The sequence below is a fragment of the Monopterus albus genome, unplaced genomic scaffold, assembly GCF_001952655.1.
Source record: "Monopterus albus unplaced genomic scaffold, M_albus_1.0 scaffold64.1, whole genome shotgun sequence".
In the NCBI taxonomy this organism is placed as follows: Eukaryota; Metazoa; Chordata; class Actinopteri; order Synbranchiformes; family Synbranchidae; genus Monopterus; species Monopterus albus.
Window position 1 is genome coordinate 94,212 of NW_018127944.1, and position 10,968 is coordinate 105,179.

Genomic DNA, 10,968 nt, shown 5'->3' on the forward strand with positions numbered 1-10,968 from the left:
AAAAAAAAAAAAAAAAAAAAAACTAACTAACTGTGTGGAGCCCAGAGGAAGGGATTTGATTTTAGGGTGGTGTTTTGTTGATGAAAGTGAAGATGGGTTAGGAGTGAATGAGTGAGGCAATGGATCAAGTAGCTCCACATGATTCCACACTGACTACAACAGCCAGCATAGCAAGCTTCCTGGACAGAGGAGATCAAGATGGCAGACCTCCAGGTGTGTGACCGTGGAGGGGAATAATCCCAAATCCTACTGTATTCTTTCTCCTGCGATTCCTAAACCACAACATGGTCCTTCCACGGCTATTCAGCAGACAGAGGCAGATTCCCACACACAGCACTCATTTACCTCTGAGTCAAACCTGTGACTGTTCCCTGGTCAGCCAGACTCAGGTGTCAAGTTTAGGCCAGTGTAATCACACAAAGGAACCACAACCAGACCCAGCCTACTCCTAATCCTCCTTTCTTTCCCAGCTGTCTAAGAGTTCATCTCCTCCCCATTAGCTGGGAAAAGGAGTGCCACTCTGATCCTGTTACACAGCCATGGTGGAGACAACACAGCGAGCACCATGTTAATGCATGATTTAACATGTTAAATAGCACTAGAGAATCATTTGGAATTAGCCAAGTGTTTGTTAGTATTCTGCAGACATGCAGATGATGACAGAGCCTGCACAGCTAGTACCAGTAAGCTACAGTTAGGGGAGAAAATCTCTATAGGGTTAAGACAACTAGAATGGAAGGACATTGAGGGGGAAGGTGGATTTGGGGGATTTTCTCTGCAATAAAAACCTGCTTAAAAGACAAAAATAAAAGTATAACACCAACAAAAAGTAATACAGTATTCAGGTATTAAATATCTGTGAATTGTGATGAAACTACAGTAGGGAAAAAGATGTATGGGCAGAAAAGAGTTCTGAAAGATCAAGGTAAAGCCAACAAGGAAGAAATGAGACAAATGAAGCAGGAAACTTACTTTGCAGCCAACAAGCTTTTCCTCTGTGCTAATTAAAGTGTTTAGTTGTGGACATTTGACTTGATTTTAATAGACAACCTTACCACCACAGTCAAAACCTTTTAGTGTACTACCAGCTGGTGACTGACAGCAAGTCTGGCCCCCAAAACAACACAAACCACCAGCAGGATGTGCAACAACGACTCGCACATCTTATGTAACACCTGTCACAAGCCTACCTTGTGCAACAAGTCACACCTTACAACATTTGCTACAAAGAATCTAAAACTGTAATTGACTTTGACTCAGGAAATGTCTCTAATGGTGAACGGGCAACTGAGACAGATTCTTCTACCATATGACACTAAAAGACATCATTGACACCACCAGTTTATATACATGCATTATCTGAGGGACTTGTATACATTGTCATACCCTGAGGCTACTGGGTGTTTGCTGTCCAAATACAATGGAGATTCTCTGAATTGTGTGGTGCCCCACCCATCTCATGATGAAGAAACAGTCCAGATCACTATGAGCTCTGAGTAAGAACAAAAACAGTCCCACTGCTAGAACACAAAATATACCTCCTATCCTGTACTACTGGACAACCGCAGCAGCAAGAAGTGACATCATCGTATTAAACACAAAATTGCAGCTTGGAGGTTGACAGTGCAGTCTCCTCCTCCTCCACCTTCCCCTTTTGAGTCATGGGTCAGAAAGCTGTGAGTAAACTCAGTGTCCCAAACGCTGTTGGGAATAATATGGAGTCAACTCAGAGCTGTAGCTGTCTCACTCACATGCACACACACACGCACAAAATGTTTTTCCTATTTATGGATTGCTAGCTGTTGCTGTCAGGTTGTGCTGGTGTGGCTGCTGTTTGCTGATGTTCAGGAAGCTGCATCCTCTCACCAGCCCATATCAGATACTGAGTGCCTACAGGTGTGGGCCTGGTGCCTGACCAATTTAGTTATTAGTTCCTGGAAATAGAGTTTAGTGATGAACAATATTAACTCACTCACTCTCTGCTGGAAGGAATGTACTTGTTGCTTGGCAACAGTTAGCTTATTTAAAGAGTCAGCGAGGAAATGGGATCTATAGGGACCTTGCTAATTGTACATCAGTTGAAAGGAGGGTGCTCTGGTCTGGTCTGGACAATCAGCTCTGACATGGATAACTGACATCAGAGGTGGTTGTACTATAAGCCACATAGTTCTGCTATGCTCTGTGGAGGCAGCCTCGTTGCTAATCTCCCGCTACCATAAACCACCACCATTAAAAGAAAAGATGCCTGTAAAACTGTTTACAGAGGCCTCACATGGCCCTGGAGCTGCCCACTGAGTCTGATTCAAATCATCAGTCAAGATGGTTCATTCTGTCAGATGAATCACTGCAATTTTTGTTTTTCTTGACACTGAGGACAGAGTAGCACAGGATGGAAGTACTGCAGGCTATAAATTTTATAACCCTACTCTGGTCTGATAGTCACTTGGCTACAAAATGTATCATTGTGGAAAGATAACTAAAGAGTGATGGAAATCAAGGGTACAGACGGTGCAGTACAACTCATTTCTATTTGCTGCTTCACTGCTCTGTCTGATGATGAACACTAGCAAATATTAATACTCTGATACTCATTGTTTAATAATGATAATCTATTAATTGTAAAAATGTAGAAATACAATTTCTCCTGCTGTGGCAACTCAAAGTGTATGGAATAAGGCAGCAACCCTGAGGAAGAAGACAACAATGCCCATGTTTAAGCAACAGCACAACAAGGAAGCAAACCTGATGTTGTCAGTGTTTCAGTTCCTTCCTGATCTTTTTATTGGAATTAACGGTACCACCTTGGAACATAGTGCAAACACTGGCATTTCCTGTAAGGCACACAGGTAAACTCCTATGTCAAGGCCAGGGCTCAACTGGATGAAAGCCAGTGAGGAGGGTCACGCAGTCGGAGCCTGTAGGACGACAGAAGGCACAAGCACCCGGCCCTCCTTCTCAGCTGGCTCCATTTTGGCCACCTTGTTAAAATGACTGTAACTCAGTAAGACTGCACAGCCTCAGGCTCTGTGTACACCACATGACCTCATCAAGTATCAGTGTGTGTGTTTATTTGCCTTGTATCAAGTTCTGTGTGTTCATGATAAGAGTGTGTTACTGTGTGCATCCAGTGTGTCTGTTTGCCATGCCTCTGGGTGCACTTCTTCCTGTGTGTTTCTGTGCCCTAGTGTGCATTTTAAATGTGTGTATATTGTGCCTCTTTGTACCACAAATATGTGTTATACCATTGTGTAAGGTTGTGAAGCTGTCTGTAAATTCATATACACACATGCTGCTATGCATGACTGAGTAAATGTAAGCATTGCATGCAGACACAGTGCTAGATATGTGTGTGTCACACCACCATTAAAAAAAATTAAATGTGTTTGTCATACTAGAACATGTCTCAGTTGTGTTGATTTCTGTTTTATTATACTGTTCTAAATGTTGTACTGTTCATTAAGTTGCACTCAAATTATGAAGTTATTCTCGAGCATGTTCTTCAGTATAATCATACTAATAATTTAGGAATGTAATATTTGTAATTTTGTGATATGAAGATAGAAAAAAATGTCTCAATACCACAGTGGGACTGTGATGATATCTATCAGGTTACATACATATGATCATTTCACTAGTATAACTGCATTCAGGTGCCAGAATTTGAGAGCGACTTAGCAGATGCTCCATCATCGACTCTTAGAGCTGTTGTGTGGTAGCATTTCACTTTTCCCATTTCAAGGAATGAAATGGGTTGAAAGGAAACTGATTAACACATACAAACTTGCAAATATCGCAGAACAAAGGCAATATTAGCCTTGTTTGGGACTGGATACATCTCACAGAAATAGTCAAAGCATGGCTGTAAGTCACACTTTAAACAGAGACGGGCGAACAAACAGGACATATAGGCAAAACCAACAATTTAGTAACCACCATTAAGTATTTTCACATAAAAAAGTAGATGTCAATGTCCAAAAAACCCCCCTTGACTTTAGAGAATCAGACCTATTTACCCACAGCAATTCATGACCTGGGTAGGGCCTTGGCAAACAACTGACCACATGGAAAAGCAGTTGCTCCACAGTCCCCTCCCTTCTACTCCCCTAAAATGGAATTTGTTCTTTTTGCGTAACTCCGTTGGAATCTACTGCAGCATGAAGTACATCACAATCTATCTGCTCCAGCTGGGAGAGCACACAAGGAGAAGAAGAGAGGGTCGGAACAAATGCCGACACCCTTGGAAGTTGTTTGAAGGTCATGCTGGGTGGAGATGCTTACTGACAAATGGCAATAAAGAGCCACACTCGGGCTTCTATGTACAAAGAACACTAGACAGGAATACACAAACATGAAGAACCAAACTGCCGGATGAAGGGGGCTGCCACGAAACAGACGATGAAAAAGTCATTATGTTGGTATTACAAAGGAAATTAATAGAGGAAAAGATAAAAGAAAGGACAGAAATAAAGGAAGTAGGAGGTCGGGTATTTAGCAGAATCATTCCTGGAAGTACAGAGAGGTGTTCTGAACCCACCGTCTTCAGCCGCTTCACTGCGTCCTCACAGATGTGCATCCCTCTGGACTCCTCCACCTCCATGTGTCCCAGGTACTACAAGGTAGAGAGAGGTAGACAGAAAAAAGGGAGGGAGGGAGTGAGTAATGTTCTGACAAATCTCTTTGCTGAAGTTTGAGTAAGGCTACAAAAATAAACGCAGAAAATAGATTGGGTATTTAAACAAGCCCAGAATGTCAAACATCCCCTGGTAGGCCAGCGCTAGTGATTTATACACCCGGCTAATTACCATTTTAAGGTCAATAGCAGTTCAGCTGCTCCCTAGTTGATCCTAATTCTGTCCATGAAGAAAATGTTAAAACATTCCTGATAAATACAAATGGGCAAGTAGGTAGATACAACAGCAAGTGTGTGACTCTGTGAGGAACAGGCTGAACAATAAAAACAAAACCACAGCAGGTAAAAACAAGCTTTTGGCCAATAAAAGTGATTATCATTACATAGAAGAAAGACCTGGGTCTGTCCTGGGCTGCCCCCTGGATTCCATCGAGGAGGTGGCGGACAGAAGGATGCTGGTATAACATCCATCATGCATGACCCCTCCCATCCAATGCACCACACAGTAGAGGCTCTGAACAGTTCCTTTAGCGCAAGGCTTTTACATCCCCAGTGTAAGAAGGAGCGTTAACGTAGGTCGTTCCTCCCCACAGCAATCAGACTGTACAATACATCACTGCAGGGATAAGCTAGGTGAAAATTTGAGGGACTATGTAATAGTCAACTGAGGTGCAATACTCAAATCCTGGGGTCCTCGTTAATATGCACATATGTAAATTCTGTTCTTGATTATTCAAATACTTGATTCTGTCTATTTTTGAGCACTTGGAATTTATTTATCAGGATGTGTGTGCGGTGCTTGTTCTCATGGTGTTATGCTGTCTGTTTTCTATTGCTGCTTGAGGTACTGAAGTTTGTTATATCAAGATATGTGTGTGGTGTTTGTTTCTCATGGTGTTATGTTGTTTGTTCTCCATTGCTGCTGAAACACTGACATTTCACCACTGAGGGATCAATAAAGTACCTACCTACCTACCTACCTAGGACACTTTTTGATTATCAACAGTTTCTTTCTGTTAATCAGCTCATTAAGTCACTAATCTTTGGAGCTCTACTACAAAATCTGCTGGAGATTTGGCCTTTTCAGACTGTTTCTCTTCTCCATTCACCATAGTACTAAAGTAGGTGAACTTTTAAAGATTTAGGAAAAAAAGAGCAGAGGTGTTATAGCCCCACATTTGCCACATATTTAATGACTGAGATCACTGTTAAGAGCAGCATTTAGTAACTGATAATAAAAATATGTCAGGATCTGTCAGAATTAGCCCAGAAAATAGAAGCTAATGATCAATAACACCATAAGTTTGCTCCATTTACCCGTTTCCAGGGGGGATACCCTGTGTTCCAGCCACGTTACAACCTAAACCAGGAAATTCTGTGGAAATCCTATTACAGTGGGTTTAACTGTTACTGAATGAATGAAAAAAGCTGCCTCCTCCATCTCAAACCTCCCTGCCTCCCTCCTTCTTGACCTGAAGCAGCATCACGCCCTGCTGTGTGTCACTCCAGAGTAAGAACCCTGACCGCCTGAGAGGCTATTGTGTGTACGTGGCCCGGAGAGGAAGTCCTTACCCTTTCCTTATACAGTGAGTGACGCTGATGCATGCCTGTCACCCCACCCTCTGGCCCTGCTATTTTGAGAGTGTGACGCCACAGTTATGAGTCAGACTGTTGGCATATCTGAATAAACACGTGTATTAAGGACAATACTGATGTGAGGAGGGAGCTGTGGGTAGAGAGGACAATGAAAGCACTAACAGGGGATCAGCCAGAAGACTCTGTTGACGTGAGATGAGTAAACACAGGGGGAGGCTTCAAGTGTCACAGCAGATGCTTTACTGAGTTATCTTACTTCATCCTGTTAGTAACAAGCTGGCAACAACAATCTGGCGCCTCAAACATTCACATTTAACAGGTGCACTCAATCAAAGCAACTTACAAAATGAAATTAATATCTCCTGAGCAGTGTGTTGCACAAGTATAGGGTAAATTGGTTTTGAAACCCAGGTTTATGTCTGTGGTCAGACTCAAAGATTAGTTTCACTTGGCACTAATCTCAGTGGGCTAGGATCAGATGCAGTTTATAAACCATGCTATTACAATCCCTGTACTGTTACTGCCACAGTTTGTGGTGTTAAGGAAAGACAGAACATGGTGACATTTTATTGCTCCACCATTGGGGCTGAGTTTCCAGTTGTAAAAGGTCAGCAGAGGTAACACGATGGAAACACCACGTGATACCCAGGCATCCGCTTAAATTCACCTTTTGTAAACCTCTGAAACTACCACGTCATAAGAAGGGCAGGGGTCCAGACAACAGCCAGACAGCAGAAAAAGAACAGTCCTGTAGTATTTGACTAGTCAGGTTTTATCTTGAAAGGAGTACTTTAACAAGGAATTAGGCTTCTTTGCTTTCTGGTCAAGAGCTAGATGTGGAGACTGATACTCCTTTCATGTCCATACAGTAAATATGTGGCTGGAGCCAGCAGACTGTTGGCTTAGATTAGCTATAAAGGCAGCGAACAAGGCTCTGTCCAAAGGCAACTAAATTCTCCTAACGGCACCTCTAGCTTAGGAACTCTGAGGGTTTAACATAAGTATGAAACTAAACAGCTAAAAAATTGAAGGGAATACTTGATCATTACAGTACAACAGCAAGTCAGTTAGACTTCAGGGATATCAACCTGCCCATTTGTGAAGCACAAGTGATCGTGAATCAGTTTTGGTGCAAATCAAAGTGATAACAGATGAAATGGAGAGGCAAAAGCAAGATGACCCCCCAAAAAGGGAATGGTTTTGCATGTGGTGGCCATAGACAAATGCCCTCTCCTTATCCATCCTGGCTGATTCTTCTCATGTTTTGTGTTTTGGTAGTGTCCTGGTCACTAGTGGTAGCATGAGGGAGCACCTAAAGACAAGTAAGATTATGAATACAGCCCTCCATGGGTAGATGATTTTGGTTTCCACTGACTGTTGTCATGTCATTTTGTCCTGAACAAATTATACAATGTACATCAGTAAAAGTTCTCAACTTGAATAATTAATTCATCAAGATCCAATGTGTGATTTAGTCTTCCTTTAATTCTTTTTAGCAGTTGATACCAGTATCAGTAAGCTGAAGATGACTTTGTTGGTGTAAAACCTCTGGATGTAACCCAGATGGCTTCCAGGAATTAATTTACAGTTTTGGCAATAATTCAGTTTCAGAGAAAATGTATGTCTGATCCAATAGAAAGTCTGTGCTGCAGGCAGCTTTACAAAAAAGAAGTGCGTGCGTGCGTGCGTGCGTCACACACACACACACACACACACACACACACAAAAGCAGGCATTCATTTCCATACAAATAAGTCTACATAGTTTCAACTTGGCAAGGAGAAAGATATATAAATACATTTTCTTCTCATCTGTTTCAGTTGATCAGACACACACAAGCAAGTTAATCTAATCTCACTAGCAAGTACAGGCTGTGTACAGACCGGGTAGCAGTGCTTCTGCTTTCCACAGGCACTATGTCATGGGGGGAAGCCCCAAGCCACAACATTAAAGGCTAATTTCACCCAATCTTACCACCACCATCACAAACCCCCACTTTTTCCCTCCACAACCTCATCTTCACCTCTCCTGCATCTCCTCCTCTCTATTTGTTACTCTGTAGTGCGGCGAACAGCGATAATTTCACTGCAACTACTCCAACCCACACACAACAGGGCTCCTCTGAGGCACCTAGAGCGGGAGTAGGAGGGGGAGGAGGGATACAGAGTAGCAGCAAGGTAGGTTGCAGTGTCATGGTGAAAGTCAATGCACATGAAAAAATATGCAGGTCGAGAAGTGTGTGGGGCTCCAGAAGAACAAGAAGTAAAGCATGATTTTTAGTCCATTTGTCCAATGTGGCCAGAAGATTTTTAGATCAAAGGAGGACACTGCAACAGTGGTCAGTGACCTGTACTCATCAGTTTGACAAGGTATGGCCCCAACAGGTTACAGTCTCACAGCATAGTGAAACTTTCTTGTTTTGCTGCCATATGCAGGCAGATCATTTTACAGAGAGAATATAACCCCTTCAACTTGAAAAGACAATTTGTTTATACCTCAAGACAAAGATCAAAAACAATATCTACTTGAAATAAAGCAGTAACAAAATGTCAAAACAGTAAGGTGTGAAGCAACAATAAACCAGGTGCTAATAAAGACATCTAGCTTTAGGCACAGCAATAGGAGACAGTTTATGGGGAGAATATGTATGTGTGTGTTCGCCTAGTACTGCTCACACTGTAGGGACTGAAACCTGTTTATACACACACACTGTGTGCACTTCGCCTTCCTCATGGGGACCAAGTGCAGAAAACCATTGAATTTTAGAGTGACAACTTGGTTTAAGGTTAGGATGAGGCTACAGTTAAGTTAAAGGTATGATAAGCTTGGGCAAGTAGGGGTTCTGGTTAAGGTTTGGGCAAATCTCCAGGAAACGAATGTAAGTCAGTGTAATGTCTCCATGAAAAAACATGTGTGTACATGTCTCTATTACAATGTGTGGGCCAATTTTTTAAGACCATTGTTGTGAGGGCATTTTGCCCTGTTGTCACAAATTCAAAGGGCTTTCTGAAGGTTAAGACTTGGTTTTAGGGTTCAGCTTAGACTTGCGTTTAGGTTAGGTATTAGGCATCTAGTTGTGATGGTTAAGATTAGAGTAAGAGACTAGTGAATGCATTATGTCAATGAATGTCCTTTTGTGACTGCATTGAGGGGACATTTGCAAGACAGCTTAAAGATCTTGAATCTTGGCCATTTCTCACACTGAGTGAAGTGCATGCACACACAACTTGAAGCCACAAATCGCTCCACATGTACACTCATTCAGAATAGGTTTCTATCTGCAACCACCTCTACATAAATCTTCATCTGCCCATCCTGAGAGCAGAAACCTCAAGGTAGTCATAGACCCCTTCTACTATCTTCCTTTACTTTCTCACTACTGTGAATTCCACCTCCCTCCAATAAAGGTATTTTCACTTCTCCTTTCTTGCTCAAATGAAATAGGATTACACAAACACACAGGAGACATCAAACCATAACCTGTACCTTGCTATATGCAAAACACACACAGACCATAGCCACAAAGTCCATCAGCTCTGAGGAAAACCTTCTGTTTCTCACCTCCGTTTTCAATTCCTCTTTAACCTGGGTGAGGAGAGCATTTAGACCCGTGGGATGAGAGGAAATGTAGCGTTGCACTTCTGTTTGCAAAAGTGGAAGGTTATGTTGTCACAATACAGCAACTCTCCACTCCACCAAATACAGCACAGCAGGTATGAGAGTCAAACAGTAAGGTCTGCCGAGCACTCTTTGTGGTTGGGATTTTGTGTATGCAGGTGTGTTTCTGTTTGAGGGAGAGTGGGGAGAATCACCTTGACTGCAAAGCTGCATTTGCCGCTGCGGACAGCCTCCTCATCTGTCTGCCACTGGTGCGGCCGACTTGACTCCGGCACATAGATGTCTTTCTTCCGGCGGAAGCTCTGCCGTAGCTTATTCATCGCTGAGCTCCCTGTGAGTGGTGAAAGACATTTTTTAATTTCAGGATTAAAAAGGTGAAACACTGCCTGAAAAGATGGAGAAACACCACAAAAATTAATAATTGAAAGTCTGGGGAAAATGTACCAGTTCACCCGAGATCAACAGCACATTTCAACACAGAAATGTGTCAATTTCCTGCGTTTAAGTGAAGCTGGTGGTTGAACAGAAGCACAGAGCCACATGAGCACAATACAATAAATCAGTGTCTCCCTGATTCACATGGAGGAAGAAAAGAGCTGGAGCATGACTTTCTATAGTGGTAAGAGTCACCAAGGGCCAAATGAAAGTGGTGCAGAGACACCGAGGGCCTCCTCTCTCCTGCTGAGAGCACTTTTACTTGCTCATTGTACCAGGGCACAAGATTACAGCTAAATGACTACCCAGATTATTTCTACAGATACAGCGAGGAACAGAAGTATTTGAACACCCACTTAGAAATCATGGAGGGGTCTGAAATTCACATTGAGGGGCATTCCCACTCTGAGAGACAGAATTTAAAAAAAAATTCAGGAAATCAGGAAATTGTATGATTTTTAAAGAATTTATTTGTCTTGCACTGCTGAACATAAGTATTTGAACACCTGAGAAACAGCAAGAATTCTGGCTCTCAAAGACCTGTTACTGTGCCTTGAAAAAGTCCACCTCTACTCCACTCATTAATCTAAATTAGTAGCACCTGTCTGAGCTCTTTAAAGACACCTGTCCACCCCACAGTCACTCAGATATCAACTACTACCATGGGCAAGACCAAAGAGCTGTCAAAA

The 10,968-nt window shown here is 42.4% G+C and overlaps 1 protein-coding gene across 6 annotated transcripts in view; it reads right to left on the reverse strand.

The window, feature by feature from the left end:
- The window catches only part of numb (NUMB endocytic adaptor protein), a 42,970-nt gene that overhangs the window by 7,912 nt on the left and 24,090 nt on the right, over positions 1-10,968 (reverse strand). For all 6 annotated transcript variants that reach the window (XM_020604198.1, XM_020604200.1, XM_020604197.1 and 3 more), the window contains exons 2-3: positions 10,039-10,175; positions 4,535-4,609 (exon numbers count right to left, since the gene is read on the reverse strand). In XM_020604198.1, the coding sequence (XP_020459854.1) occupies positions 4,535-4,609; positions 10,039-10,164 (201 nt within the window). In that variant the 5' untranslated portion in view covers positions 10,165-10,175. The remainder of the gene's footprint in view (positions 1-4,534; positions 4,610-10,038; positions 10,176-10,968) is intronic.